Source organism: Hylaeus volcanicus, chromosome 2 (assembly GCF_026283585.1).
Source record: "Hylaeus volcanicus isolate JK05 chromosome 2, UHH_iyHylVolc1.0_haploid, whole genome shotgun sequence".
Taxonomy (NCBI): Eukaryota; Metazoa; Arthropoda; class Insecta; order Hymenoptera; family Colletidae; genus Hylaeus; species Hylaeus volcanicus.
This window is the reverse complement of record NC_071977.1, coordinates 30,959,041-30,974,704: the sequence shown is the minus strand read 5'-3', so window position 1 is coordinate 30,974,704 and position 15,664 is coordinate 30,959,041. Positions and strand designations below refer to the sequence as shown.

Sequence of the window (15,664 nt, the reverse complement as noted above, 5' to 3'; positions counted from 1 at the left end):
TCGTAAATTTTGACGAAAACACGAAAATAAATAATACGACCATTCGCTTTATTTCGTGAAACAAATTTTTCATAAATCATTATTCGTGAAAAAAAAGACATTTCATAGAATACAGGTTAGGTTATGTGCTTCGACGAGACTAAATTTAAGATAGAGAGACAGTGCTATTATTTAAGGAACTTCAGCCATTTTATGTGCATTAATGAAAATAACTCTGAATAGAATTCGTAAATTTTGACACGAAAATGAATGATACGACAAATGCTAGATTATATGATTTACGATTGCCTCGGGACAAAATTTCAGACCCATAGACACGCGAATCGGTGAAACGATAAACGTGTTAAGAGTCTTTTAGTCCATCCTGGCTTCAGAGGTCACAGCGTTCCTTCAACAATAACACCCCTCTCGAGGCTCGTCCCGAATGAAAGACGTCAATGAATTTGGCGAATCGCATAATAACTCTTTGAGGCCTGATAAGACACGCCGGAGAAACCTGGGAACGGTTTGTAACCGGAGAATTTAATTAGAACAACCGCAGCTCGCACGTGTCGAAGGTTCCACGGCCATTGCAGCCACCGAGTGTCCGGAATGCGACGTATTATTTGTCAACGCGTGAATTTTTCCCAACGCTACGACCACGATCGTCTCGTTTTACCAAATTTCGCTGTAGTCGATGAGTATTCGCCACCGCGAGTCTCTTACCTAATTATCCACGATAAATTAACGATACGAATAGTTTCTTTTTCCTGGGACGAATGAACGAATAATTGGGACGCGAATGCATAATTAATTGGTCATTAGAGCAATTACTGTTCCGAGTTCGCTAACGGCCAATTAATTATGCACGCTGGAATACTTTTTTTTGGCTCCTGCTTACTTTACGAAATGTACCAGTTTGAGCATTTTTTTTGCGCGCGCGCGATTTGATTATATTATAGAATTCAATGCTTCGCGAATAGAAAAATTCGAGGTAGCTCGCTTTCGAGTCTGTTTAAATTTATGAACAAGATAAACACACCGTAGTATTTATCGTGGTTACTTATTTTGTGGTTTCTTTACTAGAAACTCGTGCTAGTAATAGAGATGATTTCTTGAATAATCCTGGGTGGGCCCCTTCGATCAGAGTCCGAGATAGATTTTTTACTTGTAGGATGACGTGTCGCTGGAAATACGAGTACCATTCCCATTCATTCATCGCGAACATTCTAATCATGGAGTGTTACGTACGCGTAGCAATTACGTGTGTGCGATCTATTGAATTCTAACGAGTGGCATCGTCGACTGCGCGTCAAATTCGGTGAATCGCGATGGAATTTTATTCGTTTCGATTTCAAATCACCGGTGATTTAATCCCCACTAATGTTGGTAAACGTGATAAGTTATGGAACATTTACGAAATTGACCGGTGATTTTATGTAATCCTCGAATCGTAGTGGGGAATGCGGTAAACTTGTTGATGCATACGCTGACGCTGTCTACGTGGAAATACTGTCTGAGTAGGTTTAGACCTAGCCCGTACTTCGATGGAGAAAAGGGTTAAAAACGTTTCCAGCCACTTTTTCACTGATGCGAGCTTATTAGGTTTACATCCCCCCGTTTAGAGAGATGGTGCAATCAGATTTTTGATCCGACGCACTTTTGAAATTTTGAAATTTTGAAATTTTGAAAATATTGAAATTTTGAAATTTTGAAATTTTGAAAATATTGAAATTTTGAAATTTTGAAATTTTGAAAATATTGAAAATATTGAAAATATTGAAATATTGAAAATATTGAAAATATTGAAAATATTGAAAATATTGAAAATATTGAAAATTTGAAATTTTGAAAATTTGAAATTTTGAAATTTTGAAAATATTGTAATTTTGAAATATTGAAATTTTGAAATTTTGAAATTTTGAAATATTGAAAATATTGAAAATATTGAAATTTTGAAAATATTGAAAATTTGAAATTTTGAAATTCTGAAAATTTGAAATTTTAAAATTTTGAAATTTTGAAACTTTGAAAATTTTAAAATTTGAAAATTCGAAATTTGAAATTTTGAAACTTTGAAAATTTGAAATTTTGAAAATTTGAAAATTTGAAAATTCGAAATTTTGAAATTTTGAAAATATTGAAATTTTGAAAATTTCAATTTAAAACATAATGTAAGTAAAGAAAATAGTAAGTGTATGAAATTCACGCGTGTTTGCGACAAGTAGAGAACAAAGGCGATTTTCTTTTCCTGCAAATGAAACTAATAAAACGGTTGGCTGAACTGGCACAACGTGGCCGCCCCCAACCGCGTATGTTAATGCAATTATATTACGGGGACTAACAGGTTGCCCCACTTGTTTAACGTAACATCGCGTACGATAGCGTTTCGGATATTGCTCAATTAAACTCGCCCGAATCAATTGCGTTTTCCGTTGCCGTGGGTTCGAGTACGCACCGCCGATGTTTGTTTAACAACTGACGCACGGCGCGAACTCGTAAACAGAGAATTCCGTTTCGTTACGTTTTAATTGATGGCGCTGGAACAACCATAACGCAGAATTATCTCGTCGCTAGGCGATAATAATTATCGTAGTATTTATATCGTAACTTCATCGAATTTCAAGAATTTCAAGAATTTCATTCGAATTTATTTTCTTTGACGTTTGATCTTTCAGAATTAATTTTTGTACTTCTTCAGTGACAGAGAACGCGTTAAACTAATCGATCACATTTTATATTATTCATTCCAAAACGAGTTGATAAAAGTTGGGATTTCTCAATTCCAAAACGGTATATTCAATAAAGATGAATATCAACTGTACTACGTTATTAAAAATTTGCAATGGAATAAAATTCACCAAGAATTGGAACGAACTTTGTTGATAAGCCGAATATCGACAGACACAATTTCCACCTGGCAGAACGTTACGTAATCTCATGAATTCGTTATCCTCCTTATAGTTGGCGTCGTCACATTTTGGCAGAGGCGTTTACGGTACTGCGTAACGCGCAAATAGAACACGGGCACGTTTATCTCGTCCCCCGTAATTTTCTATGCGAATGATCGAGTCACGTCGGTTTTGCAAAGAATAAAAAAAAAAAAAACGTGCTAACGATGTTTACGATTACGTTAGGCGCTAAAAAAAGAACAGTAATAGTATACCGGTGACTGGGAAACGAACGATAGCGACTTTGCTCGAGGCTAGTTGCGCATTCTTTTGTTTCGATGATGGCTGATGATGTAAAACTCGATGATGTAAACAAACTTTTGCTCTGAAACACTTTTGCTTTTAGCGAAGAATAATTCTTTCCATTTATATTAATAACGTATTAGCATCGCAATTAACTAGTAATGCATCGATTTTTCTAAATTCATAAAATTATTCATAAACAAAAAAAGAAGAAGAAAATTGATACGATGAAAATAGGCGCGATGCTTATAATAATTAATGCTAGCAAAAATAATAGTAGTAAAAGCGTGTCGAGTGACAATACTAGCATGGGTCACAAGAGACCCAGCCTCGGCTCAGACGTTCGTAAATACGAGAACGGTGGTTGCAGGCGAAAATATGTTACATCGATGACAACTTTCCGTACATTGTCGAGTTCAGTAAACTCCCTGGTCACGGTGACGTGAATGTGAGCGCCGCATAAAGGGGCTTAATGGAGAAATGACTTATTTCCAGCCCCGTAACCCGAACACTGGTTCAGGCATAGGTAGGTCACGTCATTGTGTTGGTATCCCAAACCGCCACGGTTCCATTGCGCCGCGTACCGACGTTGCGCAACACCTCTCGGTATTAATTTCGGTTCTTGCATCGTGAACGTAAAGCTACCCTCACGTTCGACATAGAAAGAAAAAAAACATATTGCAATTTAATGATTTCTGTTTCTGCCATGTCACGCCGTGCCGGGCGAAACCCTAGGATTCGAATAAATCCGAACAAGTTTCGTCTGTATGTGTCAGGTTATTCCAAAAGTTTCTTCCATTTCATTAATAAGTAATATACAGGGAGCATTTTATGTCTAATACAACATCAACATCTAAGAAATTAGGTTGTCTATTTATATAGACATTGCCACACGAAATAACTGAGTCACGGAAGAAACTTTTGGGCGGCCTGATATTTTTCAAGTAAGTAAATATGGCGGCACCTCCTGTCCTCACCGCCAGAGGGACAATGTGCGTTGTATAAACAATTACCGATCGAACTCTAAACATCCCGGCGACTGAAGTACCGACCTGGCCTTACCGACCTGGCCTTACCGACCTACCCTTACCGACGAATCCGCTAGCATTCGTTCGGCCCAGGACGAACCACGCTCTCTTTTGCTCTCCCTTTCTCTCTCCCTTTCGCTCTCCCTTTACAGAACCGCTACCAGGCCACCACACCACACCAAGACGAACTTTTCCGTATTATTCGAATCTAATCGCCCAAGTTACGCTTCCATAGTACGTGTCCCACTCTCAGTGATGCATTCGCAAAACAAAACCTTCGTTGTAATTGATACAAATCGTCACCGGCCCCGAACCTGCGCGAATATACGTCGTATATTCCCAGGTTGACGATTCCGCTCCATTTTTCAGAGCTTTACGGTCTGTCGGACGGACCCGTGCGCACGTGGCCGGCCACGTGGACGGGACAGCGAGGAAATCGACGAACGGTGATCAATTCTCTCCGAACGTTTCCCTTCGCTCTCGCCGACTGAGGAATCCGAGACGTGACTTACGACGCGTCGGTAGAGATTAAGAGAAATTTCTCCGGCAGGGGCTGGACGCGGAATCGACGTCGTGACTCATGCCCAGGCGAGAATAGCGCAGGTGTGCATCCGGGAAGTCGAAGATTTGCGGTTTAAAAACGGAGAGCGGCGTGCGAGGCGCAGTTTCTCCGGTCGTCGAACGAAATCGAGATATGAGCTGACGAGGAAATTCAGGTACGAATGTGTTGGATTGGGAAAGTTGAGTTTAGGAAGGATTAGGTAGTAGGTGAAGTGGCGGGAGGCGTCGCGTTGAAGATTAAGTAGGAAAACTATATCAGGATCGGGATAAAAATTATATATATATATATTATGTATATTATATATATATATATATATTTTATGTATATTATATATTTTGTATATATACATATATATTGCATATAATATAGATATATATTGGACTTCAAACGCACAAACTTCGTTCAAATTCGATTTAAATATAATTACTGTAGGGGACAGGGAATGGCCCGCTAGGTAAAGCGAATGCCTGCGAGTCTTCGAGTCGCGGGTTCAAATCTCCGTCGTTGCAATTTTAATTTTCTACTTGAATTTTACTAGATAACTATCGTTAGTGGAATATTCATTTATTATTCGACTGAAAGAATAGTATTCAAATATTATTTAAATAATGTCGTTGGTAACGAACCATTACGAGTGAGCGAAATGGACGATCCCTCCAGGAGGGGGTACACCCGTTCTCTCCCCCCTGTCCTGTTTTAACGCGATTCTGCGGGATGATAGAGCACACGTCCCATGTTGATATATGTAAAGCATTAGGCGTAGATGCTCGATAATTTCGGTAATGCAAGTAATAAATTCTACGTCCATCCTACCATCCTGCGAAAGTGTCTTAAAATTGAAGGCGGAGGAGCTTTGGATCTTTCCCTTGGATGATTAATGATCTCCATTTAGATCTCCAAGATCGCGGTAGCGCGTAAAATCGAAGTAACTTTGTCCTAATTATCTATTACAATTCAATTAGATCTCGATGCATACAATGCCGACCATTTATCGCACACTATCGCACTATTCGAATACGGCTTCCCAGATACGCGCCTCTCAAGCACTTTGCATTAGAACCGATTTGCGTTTCAGTTGGCTCCTTGACGTTCATTAGTTTCGTCGATATTAATACGATACACACACTTTCAAACTCGCAAAGATCATCCGAATAAACGTTGCTCTATATTTCCATTCTGTACGCGTACACGTATACAGTATGTTATTCTATATTTTTATTCCACATTTCCTCGTTCTATTTTATTATTTCTATATTATATTATTCGAGATTTTCAGTACATTTCTTTTTTTTCACATATTTATACATCTTTGTATACGTCCACGGTAGCGAAAGATTGTTTTTCACGCTAGGCGTCGTAACTTCACAGCCGCCGGAAGTGGAAAAAGGAAGAATCGCCAGGATGCCGGGCGAGGTGCGCGCGCAGCCCTTAGGCTCGACGACATACGACGGTAGCACGATGCAACCGGACGAGGAGATTCAGTACGCGCCAAGGAGCCGTCCTGTCAGCTTTTACGACAATTTTAAGGTGAGCGATCGCTCCGTGTCACGTGCCGTTGTTTACGATCGCGTCGGCTCACGAAAGACATACGCGCGTACACCGAACTGCAACAATTCGGTATAAACGTGTACGAACTTACGAAGTGCGATCCACCGCAGAAAATCTTAATCGAGGCATTAGAAATTTTCCGTCAATATTGTCGCTAATTCATTTTGTATTTCATTCGTATTTTTTTTTTCTTATCATTTTTCCACGTTGCATTCGGCACTGATAAAAGTCTAACTTTGTTGACCAACAAACTTAGCCACTCGATAAACGCGTATCGCGATAATTAGCGTTTACCGAGGTCGCCGTAAGACAATACGCGAAAGTAGATCGTCTACCGATCAAGTGCGCCTAATTAAGTCGACTCGTCGCAGCGAATCGCTTATTCGCAGTCTGACCACGAATTTAGCCGAACGAAAAACGAGTGCGCGACCGCACCGGTTATCGTATCGAAATTGCGACTGAATAACTGCGCGAGTTGAAAACTCTGTACCCATTTATTTATTTATTTATCGAAAACTCTATTCCATTCACGAAAACGCGATTGTTTGGTTTAGAACAATTTCGTTTCTTTTTATTTCGTTTCTTTCATTTGGAGAAATTAATTCTGTGCCCGTGAAGATATATTTAATGTTTAATTAATCACTGAATTCATTTATACACTTGTATGACGCGAATTGAATCTCTACGAAAAGAATTTCTATTCTCGTTTTGAAAATGACCCGGCGCGTAACTGTGCGTAACTGCGCGTAACTGTCGAGTCTACGGCGACCATCGAAAGTGAACTTCGAAAGTGAACTTTTATTTGTTTGCTTGCTGCACTCTTCAGGACGCGTCCATGGTGACACCTTGCGTGACTTCCGCCTTCAGCGCCGACAATTTGAGTCAGGTTCGCGACAACGGCATCAGCACGTCGATGGCCGCGGCCAACAACAACAACAACAACAACAATAGAGTGAGCAACGCAGTCAGCGCTGGAAACGTGTCGAAGATCCACAACACCAAAGTCACGGGTGAGTAGACTCGATCTTCGCCTCATCTTTGCTTCGATTTACTTTTTCAAAAATTCCATCCACAATTTTTTTGTTTAAATTTAAGTTTCACGATTCTAAAGTTAGTCGGTGGAATACTTGTTGCATAATTGGTAGGTTAGGTCGACCCCAATTGGAAGAGTAAGTTACGTATCTTGGAAGCATACTGTGCTTGGAAACTTGATGGATCGAATAGCGATTTGAAACGTATTTTATTCGATGCTTTGATTCCATTCTAATATAACTAAGTTTCGAGACACAAGGTCTCGTAGCAAATTAGGATTCTATACGAAACACCCCGTTGCTTATTCTATAAAACCCTTTCCACTCTATAGAGAGAACCCGTAATAATCTTTTAATGACACACGTTGATCCGATTAGAACAGAAAAGAAGAAAAACGCAACTCGTCCAAGGCTCCGACAGGTTCTCTAATCTTTTTATTGGAGCTTCGTGCGTGGTTGAACGCGATAATAGTTGGCTTTAGTTTGCTGGAAACGAAGGGGTCTCGAACGAAACGCGATACCATAACCTCTCTCGCGCACTCGATTCGTTTCGCATACGTTCTTATCGACTTCGTCTCGTCGATCGAGCCACGCGGCGCGATAGCTGGCGCGAGATAAAATTGGATGCGCCATTGGACTATCCTAGGAAAGTTCGTCTGAAAATAGAACGGTCGCCGGTGAAATTCGGTCGTCGCTATACTAGCGCCGTTATCCGACCGGACTTTCTCGGATTTCATTTTGCTCGCCTAATAGTCAATTCCCGCGTACGTAGCGGGGCAAAACGTAACCGTGCGGATCATTTCGCGCGCTTTCTAACCAACAAATTCGTTAGAATTCGAAGATAGAAATTGGGAAGCTCCATGTTGGTTCATGCTTCGAATAAATAGTTTTATTAACATGCGATGCTTGACACGAAGGGTTTTTCAAGGTTCGATCGTGTAGGGATATTTGAATCTTTCAACAATCTTTCTTTGTACTTGCAGCGCCGCCTGTAAATTCGGCGCGCATTGTTATAAGCCGTTAGATGTGCCAAACATGTACCAAAAAGTATACAGGGTGTTCCAAAAATGTTGTTACACTTTGAAAGAGGTGGTTCGGGAGGTGATTTGTAATAACTTTTTCCTTAGCGAAAATGTTGTCCGAGGCTTCGTCGAGGAGATATTAACAGAAAACCCCGACCAATCAGCGGGCACTCCATTGGCATACTCGCGCTCTGATTGGTCGGGGCCTTTCTCTTAATATCTCGTTAACGAAGCCTCGGACAACATTTTCGCTAAGGAAAAAGTTGTTTCAAATCACCTCCCGAACCACCTTCTTCAAAGACCTCCAACATTTTTGGGACACCCTGTGTGCCGTTAGTCTTCCTCTAGCGTTCCTCTAGTATTTAAGAAATGTGCAACATATACCAAAAAGTATACAGGGTGTCCCAAAAATGTTGTAACACTTTGAAAGAGGTGGTTCGGGAGGTGATTTGAAACAACTTTTTCCTTAGCGAAAATGTTGTCCGAGGCTTCGTTGAGGAGATATTAAGAGAAAGGCCCCGACCAATCAGAGCGCGTAGCCTACGCGACCGCGACCGCCCACCGGCATACTCGCGCTCTGATTGGTCGGAGCCTTTCTCTTAATATCTCGTTAACGAAGCCTCGGACAACATTTTCGCTAAGGAAAAAGTTGTTTCAAATCACCTCTCGAACCACCTTCTTCAAGGACTTCCAACATTTTTCGGACACCCTGTATGCCGTTAGTCTTCCTCTAGTGTTCCTCTAGTATTTAAGAAATGTGCAACATGTACCAAAAAGTATATATTCTAACTGTGTACCTTAACTTACATTTAATATTTCAATAAAACCTTTGTTGAATATTACAACAGATCGAATATTTGAAAAAAAAAGTAAACTTTGGGTACATAGGTAGATCGTACCGACCATCAGGTTGAGACTCAGATTAATCAGAGATTAGATCGAGAACATAGAAAGTAAATGTTTTTAATTTAAACGTTCAAGCTACAGGTTTAAACTACATTCGTTTATTTTACATTAAATTCATACAAATTTTTAATAAATTCCTTTTTTCAATCAATTATGTAACCTCCTTCGTTATCGACAGCCTTTTGCCATTTAGTGTAAAAATGTTGCATGCCAGATCGATAAAAATCAATGAGCTAGTGATTGATAAACAAGTATTTCAAATTGAAAAAAACGACATTACTTTACAAGTACACCTAATATCATAGCCATCGACTAGAACGTTCCTCGACAGAAGCGTCCATTGTTTGCTCCTTTGGTAACGGCTTGGTGTTTACGGCGACAGGTGCCGTGTCGACGGGGAACATCGGCAGAATCTACAGACCAGAGAAGGACAAGGAACTCGGTCGTGCCCCATCGATGGCCAATTGTCTGTCCACCACGGTTCCCGTTAATCTGGCAGCCTCGCAAATCGCTGGCAGGCATACACCCACCAGGAATTCCCTCAGGCACAGCAGGATGATTGTACTTCATCGCAGCGGCCATCGTGAGTAACCGCTCTCCTTACCTGCGTCGTAAATTCCATCTTGTTTAATTTCCGTCGTCGTTCTGGCGGTTTCTGTAAGGTCGACCGGGTTAGAGACGATCAGGGCTGTCTCGACAGCGTTACTGGGCCCCGCACAAATCGGTATCTCGCGTTTCCCGAGGAAGCTATCGGAAAAACCTTTTTACAAAAGTTAGGTTAGGTGGAAATAATTGGAAAAATTATTTTCAATTAAAAAGCGAAAATAGAATCGGGGAAAATGGGGAAAAAATCGAAGTATTTTGTGGGAAAAAAATTTTTTAAATCAAGCGTCGACATTTTTACAATTTTAAAATCCGAGACATTCGACAACTTTATAAAAGACGAATTCGAATATTCTGTTTCGTATTTTTTTTTTTTTTCGTAAAATTCATTCAAAAATGCACATTTAAAAAAAAAACGTCCAATTTGGCCAATTCGTAGCAGAGCCATAACTTTTTTTTGGTTCGGTACAAAAATCTGTCAAAATTCACAAAAAAAAGTTTAGCGGGGTACCACGATATAAATAAAATTTCAACCGAATCGAAAATGGTCGATAGCGAATCCACTCCAATGCCGATACGACAGTAGCCTTTTTGCTTCCCGTTAAGTAACACGGACGCGATGCTTGTTGATTAACGAAATCAGAGATCGGAACGGATACGTCATAGGGTGCTCGAATGTCACCGTGCGGCCTTTCACGGTGCGATAAACATTCCTGGCCGCGGGAAAGTAATAATGTTTTTTTCGAAATCGTTAACAATTTATGTCGAGTTCGACGCGCACGAGAGCCTACGATAGTCTCTCGTTCGCGTTACGAAATCGCGGTGTCCTCGCGGATCTGTTCTAGTTGATCTGATTTTTGTTTTCTAAATCGTAGTATAAATTTCTGCTGTAACGCTTGAAAAATGACAGAAGAAAAATGTCAGAAGAAAAATGTCCTTACCTAGATGTTGTTACATTTTATTTTATTAGATTTTATTATAGTTTTATTATTCCAATACGTAGACCGTATTGGAATAATAAAACCTGTCTTGAAATATCGGCTCACAGAGAGCATTCCGCTGTTATTTGGCTCGCAGAAAATATTTTCTGCCCATTTGGAGTTATTTGGCTCACGGAGACGTTTGCGCGCCACTGATCGAATCGATAGCTTTCGCGAAGCGGCGGAATCGATCGACGAGGTCGATTAGAGGAGTCGACGGATGATTTCTCTCGATGGACATATCGAATGAGCAACCGAGGCAGGTGTGTGACCGAGTCATCGGCGTGTTCGCCGGAATGCCGCCAGCCCGGAACGGGTCCATTTTTTCACGAGTTCTTTTCAGCGATTTCGCCGGCGTATCGCCTTGTAGTAGCGCGATCTGCTCTCGTAATTGCACGGTGCACTTGTAGCGGCGAGCCTGACGCCGTCACGGTAAAACGTCGAGGTCGCTGCATGGCAGCCGGAAAGATTATACTCGAGACCTCTCGGACACGCTGAAGTGCGCCCAATTCTTTGTTTCGTTACATCCAGGCTTGTCAGTCCTCCGTGTTCCGGCGCGTACTTTGTTTTTCTTCCATTAACGAGTTTCCTGTCGCGCACGTATTGTTCTACGCTCTTGTTAAGGAACTACGAAAATTGAATCCAGCGGCGGCTCTATTTTTCAAATCGACAACGATAATAAATCCGAAGAGGACTCGGGCATTTGGCGACGTTAAAAAATTCTGTAATACGACTAATTGAATTATGGGAAGGAATGGGAGAACTGCGAAAATTAAATCCGGTGGCGACTCTATTTTTCAAATCGATATCGAAAATAAATCCGAATTGGACTCGCGAATTTGGCGACGTTAAAACATTCCGTCTTGAGATATAATTTTAACCTTGTAGCGATTTTTAAAATATTTGACTTAACGCATTTTTATTTTTATAAATTATTCAACAATGCGCGTGTAAATGAAATTATGGGAAGGAATGGGAGGCAACAATTTAATCAAAGTTGTGGAGGTCGAATGGAAGCTCGTTTAGTAGTTATTAACTAGTAGTAGTTAACTAGTAGTAGTTAATAACTACTAGTATAACTAGTGCAATGAGTCATGGAACGCGACGTAAAAAGCCTTATCGAAACGTCGTTCTACATGCCACTGTTGATAAGTACACGCGTGTCCGATATCCGTACACGTTTTCCATTGCCAACCATAATTATACACGGCTACTTTCTTTCCGGAACTATCGGATTGTTCCATTGTCGTCGTTTCCATATCGATAAAAGAATATTAGATTATTAGGTGTAGAAATTAATATATTTTATACGATTAAATATTCATACTTAAACTAGCGTTACAAATAATTGAATATTTCTAATATATTTACGTATATAGTATATTCTTGGAAAATACATTCTTCGGTCAGATAGGCGAGGAGATACGGGCGAAGAGACCTCAACGAACGTTCAAGCGCGATTTCTGCCAAATCAATGGAGACTTTAACGAAAGCACGAACGAATAGCAAAAGAAACAAAAATCGGAACAGATTTTTCTGCCTAACAATCACAAGATTGATTGCGCTTGATCGCAAGAAAATCGTTTGTTTCCAACCTAGCTATTAGGTAGACTGGAAAGTAATGTCGTTTCTTTTACATTGAATTCAAACAACTTTTTAATAAATTTCTATTTTTAAACAATTACGTAATCGCCTTCGTTATCAACAGCCTTTTGCCATTTAGCGTGCAAATTTTCAACGCCATATCGACAAAAATCACTGAGCTGACGAGAGATAAACAATTATTTAAAATTGCACAAACGACATTACTTTCCAGTACGCCTAATATAACATCAACGCCATCGCGACACGAGCAATGGCTACCGGCGACCTTCCACTTAAGGGAGCGCTTGAAATTACAATGGCTGCATTGTGTCGAAATGGCCCACGTATGGAAGTCGTGACCTTCCCGATTGAGCTTAACGGGGTGCATAACGCTCTTCCTTTGGAAGAAAATTCCTCTGCCTTCGCAGGATATCACGCGAACGCGCGGTGCATATCAAGGCGAGAGGATCGTCGACCTAGGTGTACGAGGTGGAGATGGAAATATGAAGATCGTGGACGAAGAAGAAGGCGACGGTGCATTCTCGTTCGTCGGCACCGCAATCGATACGGGTCTCTTTTGCGTGAGGGTAGCATACAAAACGAGTCCTAACCGTATAGAAACTTGGATAATAGGGATGGAGATGAATCGACCACCTCCCTTCCTCGATCTCCACCTAGCAAGGTGATGTAGATCGGGTTTAAACTCGCGGACGTTTACGATTCAAACGTTAAAAGGACTTTCACGTACTGGCAGCTCGTTTCGATTTCACGTCTTTCTCTATTTTCTTGTAGTTTTTAACGGGGATCTTCTATTTTTTTGTGATTTTGGAAAGGACTTTCATGCACTGGCAGCTCGTTTCGATTTCACATCTTTCTCTATTTTCTTGTAGTTTTTAACGGGGATCTTCTATTTTTTTGTGATTTTGGAAAGGACTTTCACGTACTGGCAGCTCGTTTCGATTTCACATCTTTCTCTATTTTCTTGTAGTTTTTAACGGGGATCTTCTATTTTTTTTGTGATTTTGGAAAGGACTTTCATGCACTGGCAGCTCATTTCGATTTCACATCTTTCTCTATTTTCTTGTAGTTTTTAACGGGGATCTTCTATTTTTTTTGTGATTTTGGAAAGGACTTTCATGCACTGGCAGCTCGTTTCGATTTCACGTCTTTTTCTACTTTCTTGTAGTTTTTTTATGGCGATTCAAACGTTACTCGTAGCTCTTTCTCTTACGACGAAGCTGAATCGTCTTCACGGAAATTAGATCGGTACTTCCTTTTCGGTATTTCGTTATTGAATTTAGGATATCAGAGACCATTTAGAAACAACAGTCACTCCCGTGAATATTCGTACCCCTCCATGTCTATCGAAGAAATTTACTTAAATTAAAATTGTAGGTTTGATGTTTCCGCGTGTATGTTTCTATAAATATGTACACGTGTAAGCATATTCATATACATATTGTAGCATCCGCGCCTCTCATGCTAAACAATACGAGAACGAGAACCATCTAATTTATTAGATGTTAATATCGTATAACAGTAACGGAGCATAATGAATCGTACGCGATTTAATAATGTAACATTAGACATAAAATATTGTACATATTAGACATAATATACGTATTACTTATTAATGAAATGGAAGAAACTTTTGGGACAACCTAATATCATTTAATTTAGCCAAACTTCTTCGATAGACAGAGGGTACGAATATTTATGGGATCGAGCGTATGTACCGGGTGTAGATAATTAATTCCGGCCCTTTATATTCGATAAACCCGAACCTTCCCGAGTGTGCATCGACGTCTGGGTAGTTTAAGAATTTCCAAGAGATAGGAAGCGCGGTGGGCGACAGCAATTTTCCACAATGCGGTTGCACAACTGGTGTTTCTCCTTACGCAAGTCATCGTTCATGCATCGAGGTCAGCGAATAATGAAAACGTACCGCCCAGTACGTTTCCACGTTCGGTTTACGCGATTAGGTCGTGTTTTCAACGAATTCGTCGATAAATGGCACTCCTTCGTCGATATCCAACGTTTCGTCGGTCTGGAAGACTTTAGGTTGTTTCCATTAGGTTGTCCGAAAAGTTTCTTTCGTTTTATTAATAATTAATACACACACAATATTTTATGTTTTACGTTACATTACGAAATTGTGTACAATTCATTTCGCTCCATTACTGTTACAGCATCGATCTCTAAGAAATTAGATCGTCTATTTATATAGACACTGGCACAGAAAGTATCAGGTAGTCCTAAAAGTTCCATTTATACTTCTGTTTCTCAAATTAATACGTGAAACGTACTCTCAAGTGTCACAAGAAAAGATAATCTGTCTCATTTCACAATAGTTTCTCACCTCTCTCACATAGTCATTGTACCGTTACTAGAAAATTTCTGTGGTTTTTTTTTTTTTTATTAAATTTCGATACAGTCATCGGCACGAACTTATGGGACGACCTAATGTAATCGAATGCAACTCGCGAAAGAAACTTTTGGGACAACGTAATACTTCGAAATTTCTGAAGCAGTCTATCCAAAGCCAAATCCGATAACGAAGAAAGTACCGCGGTAATTTTCCTGAAAACGAACCCTTTCGTTGGTGGTCATCCGTATGCAATCATTCTTGCGGTTGATAGGGATGCCGAGGAGGATGAAAGACAATCCCGCTCGCGCTTTCGTTAAAGTCTCCAACTGGCGGTATTAGGGATGGCGCGACCCAGTGCCGTAGCGAGGAAATTTGGCGCCCGGGCGAATTTCAATGAATTTAATGATACAGATGATTTCAGATCGCTCCGTAACTCAAAGTTTCCGATACGTACTGATTTGAATATGTTCGAAAACTACTCTAAAGTTTTGAGACTTTTGTGGGACGTATAGTTTGATTGTTTCGATAGTTTGATTGTTTCGATAGTTTCTTATTCAGAAATATAGCACTAGCCTTATAGCACTAACCACGATTCGACTTTGTTGAGATTTCAAAACCACTGCGCGCTATTTGGCGCCCCCTCACCAATGCCATCCAGGGGCACGTGCCCCCAACTGGCCCCCTTCCATCGATACGTCACTGCAGGGAGCCCTCCCGCGGATTATCTCGGTTTCGCTCTGTCATTATCCTCTGGCCAGCGAACGAGGATTTACTGCGACTGGCTATTCTCCGCGCGGAGATGATCATTATATTCTCTCTCTCTCTCTCTCTCTCTCTCTCTCTCTCTCTCTCTCTCTCT

At 40.5% G+C, this 15,664-nt stretch overlaps 1 protein-coding gene across 4 annotated transcripts in view; it reads left to right on the top strand.

Annotated features, from left to right (window-relative positions):
- Positions 1-15,664, top strand: part of LOC128885086 (uncharacterized) — a 23,096-nt gene that overhangs the window by 2,967 nt on the left and 4,465 nt on the right. Inside the window, exons 2-5 of one of the 4 annotated variants that reach the window (XM_054138857.1) lie at positions 4,752-4,917; positions 6,115-6,290; positions 7,138-7,321; positions 9,653-9,853. In XM_054138857.1, coding sequence (XP_053994832.1) covers positions 6,165-6,290; positions 7,138-7,321; positions 9,653-9,853 — 511 coding nt within the window. In that variant the 5' untranslated portion in view covers positions 4,752-4,917; positions 6,115-6,164. The remainder of the gene's footprint in view (positions 1-4,751; positions 4,918-6,114; positions 6,291-7,137; positions 7,322-9,652; positions 9,854-15,664) is intronic. The other 3 variants (XM_054138856.1, XM_054138858.1, XM_054138855.1) reach the window with 3 other exon arrangements.